Source organism: Triplophysa dalaica, chromosome 22 (genome assembly GCF_015846415.1).
Source record: "Triplophysa dalaica isolate WHDGS20190420 chromosome 22, ASM1584641v1, whole genome shotgun sequence".
NCBI classification, from domain to species: Eukaryota; Metazoa; Chordata; class Actinopteri; order Cypriniformes; family Nemacheilidae; genus Triplophysa; species Triplophysa dalaica.
The window spans coordinates 2,367,392-2,389,248 of NC_079563.1; the positions used below are offsets into that span (position 1 = coordinate 2,367,392).

The 21,857-nt window shown below is 37.1% G+C and overlaps 1 protein-coding gene across 5 annotated transcripts in view; it reads left to right on the forward strand.

Moving 5' to 3' along the window:
- The first annotated feature begins 9,570 nt into the window (after positions 1 to 9,570).
- smad2 (SMAD family member 2) overlaps positions 9,571 to 21,857 on the forward strand; it is a 28,572-nt gene continuing 16,285 nt past the window's right edge. For 2 of the 5 annotated variants that reach the window (XM_056735992.1, XM_056735997.1), the window contains exon 1: positions 10,885 to 11,157. In XM_056735992.1, coding sequence (XP_056591970.1) covers positions 10,919 to 11,157 — 239 coding nt within the window. In that variant the 5' untranslated portion in view covers positions 10,885 to 10,918. Of the gene's footprint in view, positions 9,744 to 9,976; positions 10,056 to 10,724; positions 11,158 to 21,857 lie in introns of those variants that run through there. The other 3 variants (XM_056735993.1, XM_056735995.1, XM_056735994.1) reach the window with 3 other exon arrangements.

A 21,857-nucleotide genomic window follows, 5' to 3' on the forward strand; every position in this document is an offset into this window, starting at 1 on the left:
CTAAATTCTTTCAGTTTTTTTATTTTACATATTTCTGAGTCTTAATATTCATGAATCAAACACTTTTATTTATGCATCCCAAAATGAGCAAGAATAGACTGATCTCAGAACTGGCATTAGCACAGTTCCTGCTCACTGGTAACTAACATATGGTACAGGTCAAATAGCTTTGCATAGAAAAATTAATTTTAACAAATTAGGTTTACATTACTTAATCTGATTGATTATCTTGAACATTTGCGTTTACACTGTGCTTTATGATTTATTTTGTGACAGGCCAACATTACCAGCATTGATAACGGTTTACAACTAGGTTCCATTTCTAAAAGTTTGTAAGCTAACTTGAACTAATAATTGGTAATCAATTAAAAATATTAACTGTAGTATTTGTTAACATTAATCAATGAACTAATATGAATAAACAACTAGATTTGGATTAAGTGACATAAAAACAATTCCAGCGTTATGGACGTGACATTTTGCGTTATGGACGTGACATAAAAATGCTCAGAGAATGAATTTGTTTGAATGAAAAGTTTGAACTTATAATAACGTCTTTATTTGTAGATGAGAGCTAGGTTTTGACGGCTTTGTAAATGTTGTCAAGGAATCATTGGATGTATTTTAATTAAAAATGCGATGTACTTTTAATCTGTGATTTATACTGTAATTTATTTAGAGCACAGAATTTGCTGCAACTACTTCAAGGAGGTTTTGATGTTTTATCGTAAAGTTGTTCTCTAAATAAAAGGTGTAGATAATTCAATGAGGAACAGTATTATTTAAACACTATTCTTGTGACGATCCTGTCCGGTCTGTTCTTAGATTTCGTGCCTTGGGGACAGGGTTGTTACAGTATCATGTCTTGTGTATGTTTTGTTTTATGTGGAGACACGTGGCTGTTTGGATAATTTACCGCGCGTCATCCTGTGTTCCGTGTAGCTCCGCCCCCTTGTTTCCATTAGTGTTTTATCTCCGTCACCTGTCTCCCATTAGTGTTTAGTCTTGTCACCCGCCCTTCTCCGTCCCTGTGCAATCTCCCCTCGTTATTATGTCCCTATTTAGTTTCTAATAGGGACTAGCTCCGTCCCCCCCACACCTCGTGGGTTCATTGTAGTTTATTTGCCTTTCTAGTCGTGCCCCGGATGATATTTTGATTACCCTGTTTCAAGTATTGTATATGTTTCCTCCCCGTGAGTTCTGTCGGTGTATTTCGTGTTTTGGACTTATCTTATTTGCTACATTGTTTTGTTTGTTCCCCTCGTGGAAGGTTTCCTGTTTGTTATTACTAGTCTCTGTTTTGCCCCATCGTGGGTTTTGTTTTATTTAATAAGTCTCTTTGTTACCTCCACCTGCCTGCGTTTGGGTTCTGCCCACACACGTTTCGTGACAGAATGAACCCACCAAAAGGAACCCAGCGGGCAGCAACGGACTCCATGCGTTCCTACCAGGCTCGTATCCTGTGCGGATTCCGGCAGAGGGGTATCCCTGTGAGAGTCTTCGCCACTGACTTCCTGTCCATTGCGCAAAGCACGGATTTCAGTGAGGCAGAGTTGAAGGCAATCTTCAATGGCTGCCTCGATGAACCCTTTGTGCTGGCCGACATGCGCAGGACGAGTGCCCTGGGCTCCATGGACTGGCTCCGGATCGCTATGGACCGTGAGGAGTCCAGGGCACTATCCGTGGCGGCGCCTCTCACAGAACAGGTGTTGTACCGAAATCCGACTCCCCGGACAAATCGTACTCCCCTCGCGTAGCAACTACCCCAGAGAACGAGCCCTCACAGGTCGGGGTTCCGGTTGTCGCCTTGTCCCCTGACTCCTCTCCGCCACCAGCAGGACTCTTTGACGAATATGGGAGGAGACAATGAACATGTCATAGTCCTGCTCGAAAATCCAGCAATTGTCGACAATATTTCCATCAAAACTGAGCGGGTCGGGTCTTTGGAAACAATCCGCCATGGTGAAGTTAGCAGCAACACGTGCGTGTATCACCTTCCAAGCAGGCTCGATCAAATGTCTGAGCGAATATGGTTTATGCAGGCGTAGAGTCCATCTTCTGACACCATGTTGTGTGTCTTTATTAATTCACAATAGTGCTGGACATTATTAACTCGATGTTCTTTATTACCATTGGCTCCAGCATGCAACCAGACGTAACATAACCGACGTATCACGCAGACCGGAAACAGACAAGGGGCTCCCTTAAAGTAGGTATGATGACATCGTAACCACTCGCGGCGAACATTCTGACTCAAAAATGTGTTCCAACCCGCGCGGTACTAAAATGTGTGTGTCATTCAATATCTTCTCCTGGCCGCCTGGTGGGAGTATGTTTTTCCAGAATACGACGATAACTACATAGAGTGCAAGCCCCTGAAGCGTTGGACCCTTCGGGATTTCAGCCCTAATGTGATTTCAGGTCACCGCGGCTTTCAGAAAATTTGCGTTGCGTTCAACCGGTCGGTGGGCTTCATCTAAGCTTTGGACACTAATGAAAGGTAGTTGGACCTAAATACATAGGTCTTATCTTGTTACTTACGAAATTCCATCGAAATCCATCGAGGAGAAAGTATTTAACTAAATCGCGGAAATTGTGAAGTCACATTTGTGGCGGGTAGATTAGCGAATGTAATGCAGGCTCCGTTCTAAAAAAAACATCGTCGGTATTCAACTCATTCTGACTGTGTTTTTCTTGAAATTTCTCTCAATTAGTCATGCTATGTAGTTTAATATGCACATCATATGTGTTGTATGAATATGAATTAGCAATTAATTTTGATGTGTATTGTTTTTTTCCCTTGTATTCTCAAAATAAATGTTTACGAATATGAATGAACGCTTATTAATTTTATTTGTTTTGAGTGATGTACCATGGGTCTGATGTCCATTCCAGCTAAAACAGTATATTTTCATGATTTAATTTGAGAACTAACAAAATCCTACCTTCTATTCAAATTTCATGCAACTATCTGATAAAATAAGGAAGTTACAAGCAAAAATGTGTGAATAAGCATTTTCGGTCACACGACTTCTATTGGAGTTAATGTTAATTATTTTACTATATTCCTCGGTACTATAAACATCATAACTTTCGCAATCCTCAACTGATTTTCACAATTCAGGTGTCGTCGGAAAGGGAAATTTCAGCTCTGTCTATTCATGTGATCCATTTTGAGATTAGGGGTGTTTGAAAATTTTGTCATCATACCTACTTAAAGGGGCCTGTATAGTTTTGGTAGAATATTTCATTCTCATTCTTCATTTACTTCCCAACATGACCGCATCATATAACACTTTTTTTTATTAATTCCCAATCCATTATGCTCTGCAGCAAATGTCACAACAATTAATGTAAACACACAAAGTCAGCATTATTGTAGGCCTACATGCGAGACGCAGCTTGAAGACTCGTGTTCATCGACAGTTATAAACGAATAAAATCTTACATTAGTAGCTTCTGTCCAGACCATTTAAATGCAGCAGATATAATACGGGATTATTAACTTTAAATAGTTTGCATCATTATTAATTTCGTTGATGAAAACTATAACGAAAACGATTGGTTAATAACATGTTTTCACTGGGGAAAACAGGACGGTAACAAAATAAAATAATGCATGATAACGAAAACTGTAAAAGACATTTTCGTACACTTATAAATGCGAGACGAAAATATTCTTGTGCGACCTGGCGGACATCAGGTTGCGCTCATGGGCTTCTTATCTCATATAATCGGAAGAGAGAATTCTCCGTGTAAAGAGGATGCTCTGACATGTATTCTCTGTCTCCACGCGGTTTACAAAGCGTCTTATTTTCCTTCAAAATTGCCGGTAAAGCGCCACAACTTGAAGCGCGACTGCAGGCGAGTCACCCTGAAGCTCTTCCCGCCAGGATTAGGTGCTTCTATTGTTTTTCACTTATCGTTTCCTTCTGATTTTAGGGGTAAGTTATTGTTGGGGTTGGGGTTTGGAGTGGGTTTAGGTTTTATTTATAAAAATGTTGTCCTTCGGTCAACAAAATATGTTGTTCTGAGGAAATCAACCACTTAGCAAAATCAGGTCAAGCTATGTAAAATGTTTGCATGATTGAAGAAATGTAAGACCGTTTCTGTAATATGTCTTTTTGAAAGATATTTCTCAATCAGTCCCAAGCAAAAAGTGAAGCTTTGTTTTTTATAGAGGCATGCCATGAGTTTCATTGGTTGAATGTACTTAATGAATACGCCCTCTTGAACGACTCAAATTAAAGATGTAATGAACTAGTACAGTACATGTGTTCATGGTTTAATATTCTCTGTGTTGCAACAATGCAAACTTTTCTGAAAAATAAAGTAATGACCTGGTCATTCTAAGAATTTCTCTAGAATTTCATTCTAAGGTCAAGTAAATGATGTAAAAACATTTAAATCTTTGTTTGGAATACTTAATTACACATCATGCAATTCAGTACATTACTTAATTTGGCCTAGATTAGAGCAAAATGTTTCATATTAGTACATCATTATTGCGCATAAAATGGATTTTGCACTGGTAAATGTGGCGCAAAGACCTAGTAAAAAGAAAACGCAGGGTATAAAAACAGTAACAGCACTGGTTCGAATATCCAAGATATTCTGTTAATTAGTTGTAATATTCCAAAACGGATTTAGCTTCATACACTGTGAATCACAATAACCTAATGAGAGAACTGTTGCTAAAAAATAGAACAAAGACTTGAGATGTGACTTGGACTCCACCTCAGAGACTCAAGACTTGACTTGGACTCTGCTTTAAAGACTTGAGACTTGACTTAAACCCGACCTCAAAGACTTGAGACTTGACACGGACCTCAGAGACTTGTGAACATGTCTGTAACCTGATGATGATTTGTTGTAGATTTTTATTTAGTTGTCTCTGGGCTCTGTAGAGCTAAACAACAAAGCTTCTGTAACATAGACATGTTACATAACAACATAGATTCATAATAAAAACACATTATACGAATTAGTTATAATTGTATATACAAAAAAAGATTGTTTCAAGCATGTGATTGCTCCTTTAAACTCACTTGGGGCAAGTAACAGGTGTGGGCAATATAAAAAATTACACCTGAAAGCAGATAAAAAGGAGAGAAGTTTACGTAGTCTTTGCATTGTGTGTCTGTGTGTGCCACACTAAGCATGGACAACAGAAAGAGGAGAAGGGAACTGTCTGAGGATTTGAGAACCAAAATTGTGGAAAAAATATCAACAATCTCAAGTTTACAAGTCCATCTCCAGAGATCTAGATGTTCCTCTGTTCATAGTGCGCAACATTATCAAGAAGTTTGCAACCCATGGCACTGTAGCTATCTCCCTGGACGTGGACGGAAGAGAAAAATTGATGAAAGGTTGCAACGCAGGATAGTCCGGAGAGTGGATAAGCAGCCCCAAACAGGTTCCATAGAAATTCAAGCTGTCCTGCAGGCTCAGGGTGCATCAGTGTCAGCGCGAACTATCCGTCGACATCTACATGAAATGAAATGCTATGGCAGGATACCCAGGAGGACCCCACTTCTGACACAGCGACATAAAAAAGCAAGACTACAGTTTGCCAAAATGTACTAAAGTAAGCCAAAATCCTTCTGGGAAAACGTCTTGTGGACAGATGAGACCAAGGTAGAACTTTTTGGTAAAGCACTTCATTCTACTGTTTACCGAAAACGGAATGAGGCCTACAAAGAAAAGAACACAGTACATACAGTCAAATATGGTGGAGGTTCAAAGATGTTTTGGGGTTGTTTCGCTGCCTGTGGCATTGGGTGCCTTGACTGTGTGCAAGACATCATGGAATCTGAGGATTACCAAAGGATTTGTGGTCGCAATGTAGGTCGCAGTGTCAGAACGCTGGGTTTGCGTCTGAGATTGTGGGTCTTCCAGTAGGACAATGACCCCAAACATACTTCAAAAGCACCCAGAAATGGATGGCAAAAAAGAGCTGGAGAGTTTTGAAGTGGCCGGCAATGAGTCCAAATCTAAATCCCATTGAACACATGTGGAGAGATTTTAAAATTGCTGTTGGGAAAAGGCGCCCTTCCAATATGAGAGATCCGGAGCAGTTTGCAAAGGAAGAGTGGTCCAAAATTCCAGATGAGAGGTGCAAGAAGTTTATTGATGGTTATAGGAAGTGATTGATTTCAGTTATTTGTTCCAAAGGGTGTGCAACCAAATTAAGTTAAGGGTGCCAATAATTTGTCCAGAACATTTTTGGAGATTTGTGTGACATTGTCAAATTTTCTTTTTTCCCTCCTTTTTTTGGTTTTGTTCCAATACACACAATGGGAATAAACATGTGTATAGCAAAACATGTGTTACTGAAATACTTTAACTGTAACTAGTAACTGTAATTCGTCATAGTTATGACATAAGACATAATCAGATTACAGTTACATTTTGTGAAAAAGGGAAATACTATCAGGATTACAATGGTTGAATTTAAAACAAATAAGAATTTGATTTCAATGATGACTCAGGTGAGCCATCTGCTGGTGCTTGCGCAAAAACACATCTACATATGCAGATTTAATGTCAGCTAGTTGAGATGATGCTGCCATCCTATCAAGTTCAAGGAATTTTTTTAGCTCTTTTGGGTTTTAAAGAAAAATGCAAACAACATGGTTGTACAATGCAAACTATGCCTTCCAGCTCGTGTTGCGTCGTGTCTTGTGTAGACAATCTACTCTAGCAAAACGACTTTTAGTGGTTTAAGAAACAGAATTTGACAAGATTTACAGTGCTCTTGCAAATGTTTACGGTTTTGACAATATGTTACGCTTTTAGTTTTAACTGAAATATATCTGCCTAAAATGTTAAAAGATCACATTTACATTTACACAACATATGGAGGTTTAGAAATTAGGTCGGTAACACTATTATGGTATGGTTCAATAAATATTAAATGGCAAGAAACATCCAAATTAAGTATTCCCTTTTTTTTTGAAAATTGCAGCAATACATTTGCTTTTTCTGTTTTTCATCAGTTGTAAAAAAGTTATATATAATTTGAGTAAAGAGAGCGGTAAACACTGCTTTCTGCCACTCCTTGGGCGTGACTCACTTTACTTAACGTGTCGAGACCTGTCTGGTGACGCCACGTGCATGTTCCAGTAATTAGACCTATAACACCTCTCAGAGACATCTTCAAAAAAATAAGAGAACAACAAAATAAATGTCATTTGTATGGAAATACTGCACGAATTTGACACATTTCCTGTGCCTTTGCCTGAAAAAGTCAAAGGGTAAAGATAATAAAAAGGTTTGTAATTGTGTAAAAAAAATAATGTATTTCTTTTTTCTTTTAGTATGGTGACTAAAATTATGTTTAACATATTGGCAGTGAGTAGGCACTGTTGTCTGTCTCACTCCCTGTGACCCAAGATGGAGGGATAGGTTCCAATTCTTTCCCAACCTTGTATAGGATATGGGTGCTTCTCAATATGCCTCCTCGTTTCCTTGCTCCTCCATCCTATTACCCGGAAACCGATCGACCTCAGCCATCTTTAAGAACAGCTCAATTCTCTAATTGCACCAGGAGGAGGCGATGATGGAGGAGAGAGGAAGCATTCTGAGGAGTCATGAACGAGGATACACAGGTGTATCCTATGCGGAAGTGTTTTATCGACTAAGGGTGCTTTTCAATTCTTATTTGTGCATCCTAGTTTCCTCGCTTCCTTTCCTCACGTCTTAGCTCCACCCTTCAGGGTGCGAGGGAAGGGAACAAGGAAAAGAAGAGAGGACGGAGGAATCAAAAGAAGTGAAATGGCAGATCCTCACTCCCTTTAGCGTCACTTCAGAGCATTATCAATTAATGATCACTGTACACATTACAAATATAAAAAAATAAAGTTAAACACATATTTCACAATCCTCACTTAAATAAAATAAGTTGAAAGCATGCTAAAAATTGGAAAAGGAGTTTAGATAAGGGATGTCAAATATATGTTAAACATAAATATTAACTATATATATGTGTTAACTAGATGAATAGTAACTATACTGTCTGAAATAGGTATACATTTACCAAAGAAAGCGTAATTATCACATTTATGCATGTTTGAATATATGATCTAAAGATGTGACGATGTGCAGGGGGTGGAGAATAAAACGCGCGTCACGTTTTGTGGACACTTCCGCAAAGGAAATACATGTGTATCCTCGCTCACGACTCTTAGAAAGGCTTATCTCACCTCGATCTTCGCCTCCTCCCAATGCAATTATAGAATTGAGACGTTTTTATTCGATCGGTTTCCGAGTCATAGGATGGAGGACGGAGGAGCGAGGAATCCTCTGACATGCGTATTATTTTTCTCCCCCTGCACATCTTAACATCATATTCAAACATGCATAAATGTTATAAATAAGCATTATATTACATTACATGTAGACCTATTACAGAGAGTAAAGTTAATATTCATTTAGTTAATATATTCATATAGTTAATATTTATGTACACATATATTTGACACAACTTATATCAATTTCTAAGCACTGTTAAGCATGTTTTAACTTATTTTATTGTATAGTGGTGACTATGACATCTGCCTTAGGTATGTTTTTACTTAATTTTTTATTTTTTCAATGTGCGATGTGTACAGTCATCATCAATTGACGACGCTATGAAGTGACGCTAGAGAGCGAGAATATGCCATTTCACTTGATTTAATTCCTCCGTCCTCGCGTCTTTTCCTTGACCCCTTCCTTCGCATCCTGAAAGTTGTGTAGCTAAGACGCGAGGAAAGGATGCGAGGAAAGGAAACGAGGATTCACAAATTAGAATTGAGAAGCACCCGATAAGTTTGTTTGGAAAAAGCATGAATGGATAGATGGATATATGGACAGATATAGTTTGATACAGATGTTGGCAGTGCTCACGGTGTCTGAAATGGTAGTGTAAATTTAACTAATTTTTTTACATAGTTTTGATGACAACTTAAATGTCAAAGTATAAAAAGATGCTATAATTTATTATTGTTTAATTGTTAATGAAATATAAGAACAGTTTATAACTATTTGGGCACTTAAGAGATCCAATCGCGTTAGCTAAACATCCCAGGTCACTACAGAGCCCAATATGTGATAATGATTCAGGAACCACTCATGCTTTTAAGGGTTACTACAGTTCTTTATTATGTTTTAATACTGAATTAGCGCATACTTCGGTGTTTATTAACACAATGACCATTTCAGGCCTATTTCTTCTACACTGAATCGCGGATGAACACAATAATTGTATTCTGTTGTTCTGATAGAAGCACTCGACTCGCTTACAATTTCACAAATCCTGTTAAGTGTGCTTTCTAAAGATGTCAATTGATGGACAGCCACATCGACAAACCATTGCCTCCCTACAAGAACCTTAACGTCACTACAAGAGAAGATGTGATTAGCCAATAAGAACTATGTCTATTGCGTAAAAAATTGCGTATAAAAAGTTTTCGGACAAGACGGACGTCGCTTCCAGCCAATCAACACGCGGAACACCCGTGACAGGCTTTTCTTTATCCAACAGGAAAGAAGGAGGCGAGGCTAATGCTGACAGCGTGTCACGTTGTGCGCTTTAAGGTTAGGTTGCGCTCATCAAAGCTCGTCGTCTGCAGTTGAATTTTCGGCTACAGGAGGAAGGAAAATATTGCTTAAAATCGACTTTTACACTTTTACGAATAATCTGATATACTTGGATTTTTTACCTCACGCCTTTTTCACAGAGACGGCTTCTCGCTCAAAGGGTGAGTTGAAGGGTTAAACAAAAGATAACGCCTTGCTACCCCGTTTGAAATTTGTTTATTTTTTCTGTCAAAAAGTAGCACAGCCTGCTAGCGGTTAACACAAAAATTACAGATCACAGATACTCTCACTACCTCGAAAACATCGCAGGTGTTATTCGGATGCACACAGATCAAATGCTTATAAGGGAGCATATGGTGCAAGTTTATACATTATGGGGTTTGTTATATTGTAGGCAAGCCGGGACAGTGAGTCGTTTAGCGGCCCATGCAGTCATAACGAGTTCGTGGTCCAGCATCAGATCACTGGAGGAGGTAAACATTGCCTTCATTTATCAACAATAACCTTATTAAACTCAAGATATTGACGTACACAAACGATCTGATGAATACCAAATTATTTGCATAAGCCACAAATAATGCAGACAATGGTGAACTTGTGGTTTGTTGTTTTTTTAATTCCTAATTGGTCAGTTTGCTTAAAGGATGTCAAAGAGGCCGTTTTTGCACCTTAACAAGGCAACACGTTTGCATCAAATGTGTGTTCAGAAATGCTCCTAACTCGGAGGACGCCAGATTCCTCCAACGTTAATCTAACATGAAAAAATTTGCTGTTTTTATACAGCGCTTAGATGTATGCCGTTTAAACTAAGACCCGTGCATACAGTCCAGCAGTAACAAATGATTCTCATTTCATCATGATAAACTACCGGAATAATGGTGTTTTGTTAGCCCAATGCTCCCCAAGTAATCGAGACAATCACCTTTTGTTTATTAATAAAGTCTGACAATAAATACAAATTGGCACGAAGGTAAAGATGATGTAAAGTTTTAGTTTTTGTGGTCTCAGAACAAGAATGGACCTTATTTATTTACCAAAAATAATATTAAAAAGAAACCCAAATTTGTTCTGAGAAGGGAGTTTATTTTTTTATCCCTTTTCAGGGTGATAATCTTGACTTTATTTCTACCTTCTCCACTCAGGTAACACTTTTTTCCCTTTCCTCTCCTGTTTCCCAAGCATCTCTGACCCCTACTTCTTATAATTAGCCCAGAGACCCACTTTTTAAAGGTCTGTTTGGAACGTGGGTTTGTTCCTACACTTTCACCAAACCTCCATCTGTCTCTAAATCCACCTGCCCAGTAGGGGGCTGACCACTCATTGGACACCCCAAAACATGTCCTCCATCTTGCCTTTCACCCCGCCTGTGGTAAAGCGTCTTCTGGGCTGGAAGAAGTCAGCCAGTGGGTCGAGTGGAGCAGGAGGGGGAGGAGAACAGAATGGCCAGGAGGAGAAATGGTGCGAGAAGGCTGTCAAAAGTCTGGTGAAGAAGCTCAAGAAAACAGGTCAACTGGATGAGCTGGAGAAAGCCATCACAACACAGAACTGCAACACCAAGTGTGTCACTATCCCCAGGTACGCCAGCAACAGAACATCTCACTAGTTTGCTTTTCTTGATCAGTGTTGTCTTACATTTTCGCTTTGCAAGTTTGAATGTTTACAGTTTAAAACTTAAACTTGTAGTTCACCTGAATATAAAATTGTCATTTACTCATCCTCATGTAATTCCAAACCCATATGCTGTTGTTTTAATCGTTTTTTGTACAAATTTTCAAAATCGCAGCAAGCATAATTGATGTTATCCTTCTGCACATATGTAGGTATTCTAGACATACAGTAGCTTTGTGTGAGGAGCATGCTACAATATTTTTCCTTTGCTGAAGCTCAGGAATATTATTTGCATCCACATGTAGAAATAGCTTTACATCAATCGTCATCGGTTCCAGGATCAATGGGATATATGCTTAGGTAATGACATTTAAGAGCTGCTACGACAGGGGAAAGCCTTTTGTGAATAATGGCAATATTAGTCTTTCATCACTTTACGGAGTATGGATGCATGGACATGTATATCGATTTTAGAGCTTGACAGAGGTCATCATGGACAGTTGTTGTATAGACAGCAATTGCAAAAGGCTGCTGTAGAAAAGAGCATACTGTTTGAAATAGTGACTGGTACCAAAACCCAGTGTTAAATGGGCCCTGAAGTGATAACATCCTCACTTATCGGTTCTGCTTTCGATACGTGAAAAAAAAACATAAACCACTTATTGCTAAGTAAACTATCTTGCACATTTTCTCTCATCATCAATTTCTAATTTGCCATAAGATTAAGACCTTTTTCTATGATGCTTGTTCGCTATTCCCAATTTAGCAGAGCGCTCTTGTGCCTGGCTCAGCACTGAAAATCTCCATGTTTGCGTCTCCCAAAATGGACAAACGTTTAAACAGTGTTTCCTACAGGATTTAGTGAAACTATACCGCTGGATAGCATTACACGCTAATGAACATTTATGTGATGTTGTTGCGTCATATTTGTTAAGACTAGTGTTGGGACTTTTTTTCCGTTTCAATTCTACTCTCTGAACTGTCACATTCTGTATTTTAATGCAGCTTAATGCCCAGTAAAGGCATTCTCGTTTGCATAATTTTTGTTTCTGTTGTCAGACTTGAAATGCGTGTTAAGTAGTACAGAAACATGACATTGTTACTACAACAAGCAGTCACTTTCTGAATTGCTGAAATCCTGATTTATAACCACAACATTGTCTTGTCTGTTTAACGCACCATACACCTACCTTAACATATGGCTGTATTATGCATTTGTCTTAAATACATGAAAAAGAAAAAAATATGTAAAAGCGGTTAAACTGTGCATTTCTACAATCGAATAATGTTTATCTTCATACTCTATATCCAAACAGTCTGTAATACTGGCTTGCTTGGAAACATAGTTTTCTACTCATTCCTATATGTGTAAGCTTCCCTACTGTAATTTGAGTAGATGCTGAGAAAGAGGCAATACTGCACCGGTCAAGCCAGGATGTTCTATTGCTTCCGAAACATACAGAATAGGCAAAAATCTAAAACTTACATTTTATTTACTTATTTTTTTTTAATGGGCTGCAAATCCTGGTGTTTTCTGCAATGTCAAAATAGTAATTGGTATCCCCAGAATGTCCCTTGTAAAGTTTCAGATCAAAATATACCACATTTTTTTTATTACAATATGTTGAACATGGCCATGTAAAGCACTTACACATGTGCTTTGAATGACAAAAAAATATATATATGGTGGAAATCGCAATAAATGATACACTAACTGCAATAAAAATCACCTTAATCCCATGTTTATAAATACAAATTAAATGGAGAAGACAAAAACATAGAACAACATATGCTGTATGAAATGTTGGCCATTGATGATAAATCATGTGCATGCATATTTGTAACAGACATAAACACGGATATAAGCAAAAACATGCATTCATGCATTACTTGTATATGACAGACAGGTATGTAAAGATCAGCAACCAGGTTGTCTGACAAATGTACACTCTGTATCTATAAGCTGCAAGTATTGTCCCACTTAGGACATAAGAGAAAACACTGAACTCACCGAGAAAGACACTGCTATAACTTTCTTTCGTTGAAATGAATAAGCTTTACAGAAATTATGTCGGTCACAAGTCTTCTGAACCGATGGGCGCGATGCGTTTTACCACTAACGTTACGACACAACACCTGTCTTTGGACCAATGTAAAGTCTCTGGTTTAGCCGTGAACATTTAAACAACAGCCGTTAACGTGCTAAACACATTATTTAAGAAAGACGATTTTTAAAACGATGTGTAATACTTCTTTTGGAGATGAAGCTTGATTGCGAACAGCTGGTACTGATCCACTCTTGAGAATCTTTTTTTTTGCGAAACCCATGATATACTGACAGGTGAGGTCGTAGCGGGACAAACCCGGGCTCGTCGGAAAGTTCTCCTCCCGGCCTGCTTTTATGTTCCATTTTACATCCAACAACAGCACATATTTGTTGTTTCCTAGACATTTAGAAATGTAGTTGCTGGCTAGTGGCTAAATCTGCTCTTGCCTGAAAATATCTGATAGTATGTCTCTGGCTGGAGTTGCGTCTACAGTTGTAAAATATCAGCACTTTGTTTCTTTAAATGACTTCTCCAGCATGTCACAACTTGAGTTAAGGTCATTCTGTACAGCATCACCCTTTCATATCAACTCTAGTACAGTCCACATGTCGTACAATTGATTGCCTTTGTCAATAATCTGGCAATTTGTCAAGAAGCAGGACTTAATGGGGTAGATGGCGTGCCGCAACCATAACACATCAAAAGATTAATATCAATACTTTCCAGATACTATGTTTGGGTGTTCTAGCTTTTTGCACTTATCTTTTTGCACTTCTTAGAGCTAGGCCTTTCGCGATAGTCGCACGCACACACTATCACACGCGTGTGCACAGTCGCACACGGGACGGACAACGGCAGGTGAAAAGAGTTGAGAAGTTACATTGTGTTTTCCTGGTGAATAAAGCCAGTTCGGAATAGTGTTGTAGGCCTAATTGGCTTGGTGTCAAAGCTGCAAATCTCCAACTCTGATATGAAAACAAAGGGGCGCGTTAACAAGAACCACTACTCTTTAAATACGTAGGTAGCGAAAACAGCAATACAGGTGATTAAAACAAAAGTTGCATTTGGACCTCGAGAGAGGGCCTTGCAGACAGTGAAGTAAAATTTGTCATGTCCCATGTATGAATACACCTTAGACGTATTTCAAACAGTGTTATTGTTCCTTTGAAGGGCACTTCATGAATGTAACGCCACTCAAAAAGTCGTTACAGATAAAGAGACATTGTTTTTCATTGCTCGATTGGGCAAGTTCATTTTAAACGGACACATTATGACAAACAATCGTGCTACCCTCTCTAGAGTTCACATATCAAGGGCTCTGCTTACCCTAAACTTCATCATAACTGTTTGTAACGTAAATCAACCAATAATAATAAAAGTACTGTTAGTGTCGGTTTTATTTTTTTTAAATATTTACAATCCAGTAGAGGGGCACCGATCGACCGGTCAGAAACCGGAATCGGCCGTGACGGGTGACCGGCCGGTCAGTCTTGCTCTAACGATTGGAAGCCGATCGTATGTTGCCAGCGATGCGGGCAATGACGTCAAATAAGAAAGTAAACGTCCGTTCAAGACGGCTGTCTTTCGCGGCTCATTTTCGCTTGTGACTGCGTGGTTCCACCGAACTAAGCGAGTCTCCGCGTGCGCGCGCGCACACACATCATGTAATGCACAGACAATTTTTGAATGTCCAGTAGTTCACCTTCGTTGCTCAGTCTACTTGGGGTATGTACTAAATGCTAACTGTGATGCTAAACTGACTAGAAAAAATCCAAACTATAAAAAAATGAATAAATCAACCAATATTTGTGATGTATATCTTATTGAGTTCTTTACTAACACAAAAAAGGCAAATACATTTACGTATTTAGAGTAGAATTCACTCATAAGATTTTTAACTTTTATTGAAGTGGCAGCTTAAATCAATCATCTTTTAGTTCTACAGACCCAAGATATAGTAAAATTATTTTACATAAAGCAGTGATAGTTTCATAAACAGAAACAGACAAGAATAAAGTTGAAGTATTTTATTGTTATCTTAGACTTTTGTGAGAGTACAAAAATGAAAAAGGTCGATTAAGTGATTAAGTTTAGTTATATTTTATTATATATTATATACATTTTATTTATTTTCAATCTCAGAGTTCTTCAATTTAAGAGTTATTTGGGCAAGAGAAGATTCTGTAATTTACTGCAGGTTTTAGAACTGTATTTAGGGAAACTGTAATGTTCAATAATTTATGTTATGATAATAAAAAAATATGAAAAAATGTGTATTGAAGAAAATTTATGTTTTTTTTATATACTGTCAATTATAGTTTGTGGATATAAAATCGGAATTGGCAAAGAAAATTGCAATCGGTCCATCCCTACAATCCAGTTATTATTTACATTCCAATTTCTTTGTCCAAATATAATATTAAAGGAATTTGTTCTTTAATTGCCCCATAAACCTAATACATTTACACCCTTTAAAAGGGTGTACTTGCATTATAATATTATCATCGCTTTATCAGTGGTATAAAATACTTAATACTTAAAATGACAATAACATCGACTATCACAATAATGTCTGAAGCAATTTATCAGCAAAGAAAAGTCGCGACAGGTGCAAACATTAATTGTTTTTAGTAGATACTTTTTAATGCATAGTTTAAAAGCAGTAACCCTCTTATGTTTTTTCATTTATGGTATAAATGTTAGTTTTCACTTATTTGTTATAGTTTAAGACAAAATAATTTTAATAAATGTATATTATTCCAATTCTGGACCTGAAAGCATTTCTGAAGGTCTGACCTGTACCCGAATCATTCAGAGTGCTGTCTATCCCTGATTCAAAGGGTGGGAAACTGTTTTTGTTGCTAATCTCCTCTTTAACCTTGGGGATTGGTGGGAATGGCTCGTTTCCAGTTCGGTAATGGCTTTCTCAAAAGCTTTCCAAAAGCTTTTTTAAACTGTCCTCCAACCTATCTTGCATACCTGTGGAAAAAAAGACACCTGTAAACTGTTCTTTTTTGGTGCATTCACTTGAATTTGTTAAATACATCATAAAAATAACACTTATAAAAATATAACATGAAAATATATATCCAATGGTTTCCGGACATTAAGTGCAAAATTTATACAACTGTGCATTTCAGCAAGGGGATTTTAAAGTGTGGGGCGCTTGGTCTGGTAATAAATATGCAATACCTATGTACACTAGAGTTCGCGTTAACTGAAAATGTTCTGTCAATGAAGGATTTTATTCACTGCGTATATTCTGTCATTTGTAACTGCAGTAAAGCTGTCTTGTTATCAGCCCATTGAGGCTCAGTAAACCAAAAGAGAACGCAGAATATGAATGAGATTTGCAAATTTAGTAAGACTGGTTAGTTCATTGTGGGCTGAAAAGTTTGGTTTGGAAACATTTTCTATTTGGTTGAATTTAAGTAATGTTTTATATAATTTAATAATAGTCACTTTCATTTAAAAAAATAATAATATGCGAAGTGTTTTGTGAAGCCTACACGTGCGTGTGTACAAGATAAGGATGGCACCACCTCGGCCTCATTTTGAGCCAGGAAAAACCCTGAATGAAGGAAATTTGTTCCGTCATTGAAGGATTTTTTTGTCCAGTGACTGAAAAATCTGAAGGCCATCTGTCATTTTGAGTGATAACAATGAGGGAAATTTGAAATTCCCTGTTTTGTAGAGTTGGTAGCATCAGATCATTTTCTTTCAGGCACGCACAACCGAGCGGTGCAGAGTTTACACAGACTTTACCTTTATAAAAACGACAGCGTCATTTTGGATAAACATTCATACATTTTCAGTGCTCACAACTATGTCAGCGGAACAGTACAGAAACATATTGTTTTACAAAGAATAATGCCTTTGAAATTTATTTAAATGTACGTTGTTGTTTCTAAAAGACAATTGCAGCAATTTGCTTTTCAAATCAAAAAGTTTCATTCTCACCATAGTTGTGTAGTGAAAATGAACAGAATATATAATCAATATAATCAATCAACCTAACAATTATTGATATTATTTGTCGCATTACATGATAAGTGGTCATTGTATCCATTGACCCATTGATAGGTTAATAAACGGATGCTTCAAAACGATCAAGATCTATACCATGTGTTTCATTAGTTAAAACAGACTTTGTGTTGGAAATCCTACACAAACACATGAAGATGTTTACATAAGTATATTGTATATGGCAGGAGTCTTCAACTGGTTTTCTTTGAGGGCCGGTTTCCAAAAGTATAAATAGAAGGCGGGCCCGTTTTTTTACCATATCCTTTTGTTATTTTGTATTTTGTTATTTATTGCATATTGTTCCTTTTATATTGTTTTTGCTGCTGTCACTTATCAGTCATATATTAAAACATGCACACAAATATTGGATCCAGTATTTTTGCCTTTTCATGATATTTTATTTAAAAGGATATTGTCTTTTTTACTTATCTTTTATATTTCTGCTGTTAATTTACTCACGCCCAGTACATCCAAGATGTGTTTGGGATTGTTTTTTCAAGAAGTTATTTATGAAGATATTTAGTTCAATTAATTAGTCAAATCAATGAAAAAAATGCTACTACATTCAGCACAAAAGTAATCCCTGCCCCCTGTGACTGGTGTCTTATATAAAGCGAATCGATTGATCTCTGCAAGACACTGAACGCTATTATCGCATCTTCAGGTGAAATCAATTGCATTCATGTGCCTCACGAACATACAAGGGCAGATCCTTTAATGGGAGTTCTGGAGTGAGATGAACATCCATTTTTCGTAAATTTAGCCATTTAAATCATGCATAATGAACACAGTAATAAAAACCACACAGTTTGTCTGGTATCTGAGACAAAGTAACTTTCAAGGGCAGAGGATGCGTTTAGGAACGCAATCTTTCACATGCACAAACCAGTGCCGGTGGCTGTGCATGGCCAGTTATAACATTGTAAATAACATTACGTTTCTTGGAAAGACGGATCAAATGGCTTTGTTGAACGTCAGTTTATCGTTCTGAGCCACGGGAATTACTTTTGTATTGAATGTAATGTTAGCAGCGCTTTGGACGTTCAAAGATGTGGCCTCTCAGGACATGTATTTCTTAAAGCACGCAGTTCTAAAAGTCTCTTCACGTATTTGAAATGTTAAGGCGGGCTAGGTAAAGATGATTGGCAGGGTGTATTTGGCCCACGGGGCTGCCAGTTGACTAGCTCTGATATGCGGTATGAGAGCATCAGTTTTTAAATGTTGCTAGTCATGTTTCATTATTGGTTTTGTGTGTTGCCTTTAAAGGAAAAACAGAACAGATCTATCTCAACCTGACTTCCTGTTCTCAGCCGCATGGGTTATCAGCACAGGTCTTGGTGTAGAAGTGCTGATAGTGTATCTGTAAGATGCCGTCAGAGAGTGAAAGAATGTGGTGAGGCTTTCTCCTCTATGTGGACAGTGAGCAGACTGCTTCACATTTTATTTATTTTAACTTTATTGATTTGTAACCTGATGACTACATTGTCTGCAATGCTTTTTTTTTATAATAATTAATGCCCTGCTTTCATTGAGCTTTATAAATGGCTTTAGAATGGAAGCAAGGGATTTAAATGCTCTTCTTATTAATTGCATCATAAAAACAGGGTCGCAATTTACACTTTAAACATTATAAGCACAGAGCGAGCAGGTTGGGCGAAGTTAACAAAAGCACATTCTTAGATGATCTCAGTAGAATGGTATGATCAATGGAGGAAAACGGATTAGGAATCAGATAAACCATTTTAACAAAAGGATAAGAATTGTATGAGCAAGGATAACATTATTATTTGTTTTTGTAAAGGTAGAGTAGGAAATTATTTTCTTAAGCATTTTTGTTATTATGGTCAATTGTTATTATGGTCTCTTCACACTTTGATAGCAATCAATAGTAAAAGTGATTTTAAGAATTAAATCTAATTTAAGAATTAAATCTAATCTAGACCATTTGTCCAATTAACACCAAATTTCGTATTAATCATCTCATACCCTGATGACAAAAAAATTAATTGACATTAGGATACATTCAATAATTTAGAAGATACAGTTAAATAAGTGTATTAATTTGCATAACATTTAAATGGTTTGACTTATTAAAATTCTTTCATAACTTTTTTGTTATTAGTGCTTTAAGGCAACATTAGAGAACTTTGGCGTATGGTTCCCCCATGTGATTGATGAGCGCAATTGTTTGTTATCAATGTCTTAAATAGGGATGCACCGATCCGATCTTTGGATCGGAATTGGGGCCGATACGGGTCTTTTTTGCTGGATCGGGTATCTGACTGACGGGTTCTCTTCAGTCCGATCCGTTGCGATACCAGTGGATGTTACTCTACAGCTTCAAAAAGGATTAACTATCAGGAAATTACCATAAAAGTTGTCATGCACTGTATTCGATGTCATGTATTTTGATAGCTTTATGTCATGAATAAACCAATAAAGCATAAATAAAATAACTCTGACCTCCGCTGGTGCGGTCATCTGTCAATCTCCATCCAGCATGCGTGTGTCCGGGAACAGTCAGGACGTTACTCGCATAATCATAGATAATAGACTGTGGTTTTGTTTAAAATGCATTTAGCCGGAGACGTTACTCGCCGAGTGTAACGATTTTAGATTCAATCACTTGAAGCGGTCTATGTTATGCGTCATTCATACACAATAACTATTTTTTTAACTTTAGGATGGATGCAATGTATATGATTTAAACACATAACATATATATTCACTTTGTGTTATAACTGTTTGAACTTTGGAAGCAAAGATCCCCGCGACATCAGGATCATCACTATCCGGGATGCTGGTGAGGGAAGCGGGTGCATTAAGCGCATCATTCTGCTTCCAATGCGCATGACTTTAAATAACGTAAAAGCGAATGTATTAAGCGCATCATTTTTTGTCCAGTATGTGCATGAGCGAGTTTGGAGAATTTTATACTGTGATAGTTTTGCGTAATAAACACGGATTTATTTGTTAAACATTTTGCACGTATCTTAACTTTATGAGACCACATTTTTGTTTTGTAAGTTTAATACAGCACTTAATTACATTAAAAAATCATACTTTTCTACGTCTAAAAGTATAAATACTTAAGAAAAGGAAATTGATAGATTTTAATGTACTCATGGATTTAAAGTAAAAAAAAAACCATTTATTTATGGACTGTAGTGGAATAAGTATGATGTGCTTCATACTGTAGGGAAGTATTTTTTGTCCAAAGTACTCTGATAATGTACAGATATTTTAAAATGTACTTGAAAGTAAACATGCTTAAGAACTATCCACCTCTGGCAATAAAAGATAAAATATGCAACTCTACTTTGAAAAACAGTGCTAGTATCAGATCGGATCAGGATCGGCATCGGCCGTTACCCAGAATCCAGATATCGGAATCGGCAAGGAAAAAGTAGTATCGGTGCATCCCTAGTCGTAAATACTGTCACTGCATAAGCTTCCACCTACACGTGAATTTGTTGACTAAGCAGAAACATACATACTACATAGCAGCTAACTTGTACAATTGTGAATAAAGTTACAAAACAAAGTTACACATGCTACTAATACTGGTATTGACTAAAATGCACTGTTAGCCGCTTTGGATAAAAGAGTCTGCCAAATTCTTGCATAAATAATTCTATTAGCACTTTATCCAAGAGATTCAGTCTTAAAAATTGTCCAGCTGAGGTCCTTTTCCCCATTTTTCCAAACATTCTCGGACCTCAATAATTGATGCTTTAGGCCATAGTTAATGTAATTAAATTTTTGCTCCAAGGTTAAATTACTTGATAAACTACATGAAATGGATCATGTTCAAGTGAAGTGTAAAATTGGCAAAAGATGGTTTTGCACTAAGCAATTCTTGGTGGTTTATAAATGGCGCATTTGTGGTATTAGAACTAACTTTAAAATGTACTCACTTGATATGACTATTTCCATAATTTTTTTCAAAAGTTATATTTGGGCTATGTTATATTTATAACTAGAGTGTATTGCATACATACATTGTAGTTTGTATGTTATCTAGGATTCAAACCCACTTTAATTATCTTCTAAAACGAATAAAACGAAATACAAATAACAATGCTATAATATGTTCCCTGTTAACATTGGTTGAAAAAATCTTTGCTTCCTCGCTACAGGAATGATTGCAAGTACTGTGAAGGAATCTGTTGTTTTATCCCAGCGCTTTTTTGCGTCCAGTGTGAAGGTCCCGTAATACTACAGAGTCAAATAAGAGCCAGCGGAATGTAAGCACAAATCTTAAACATAAACATATGTATTTATGGTAACGGTAATATTTAGGGCTGGTCTATTTGTTATAGTCTCATATCCTATTATTGTTAAAAAGAAGATATCATCATTTAAATCACAAGTGATATAAAATAGGGTCATGTTTATAGAATTGCTTCTAATCTTTGGTCATTAATTTGCATAATGCTTGACACATCTGCTCTACTCATTATTGAAGGATTAATAAATTATTGTGATTGTGTGACAGCATCGGTGTTTTAAGAGCATTGGGAAACCTTTTATGTACTTGTGTTGAAATTTAGATCACATCCCCCTACAGCAGTTCATGTGAGTTCATGTTAA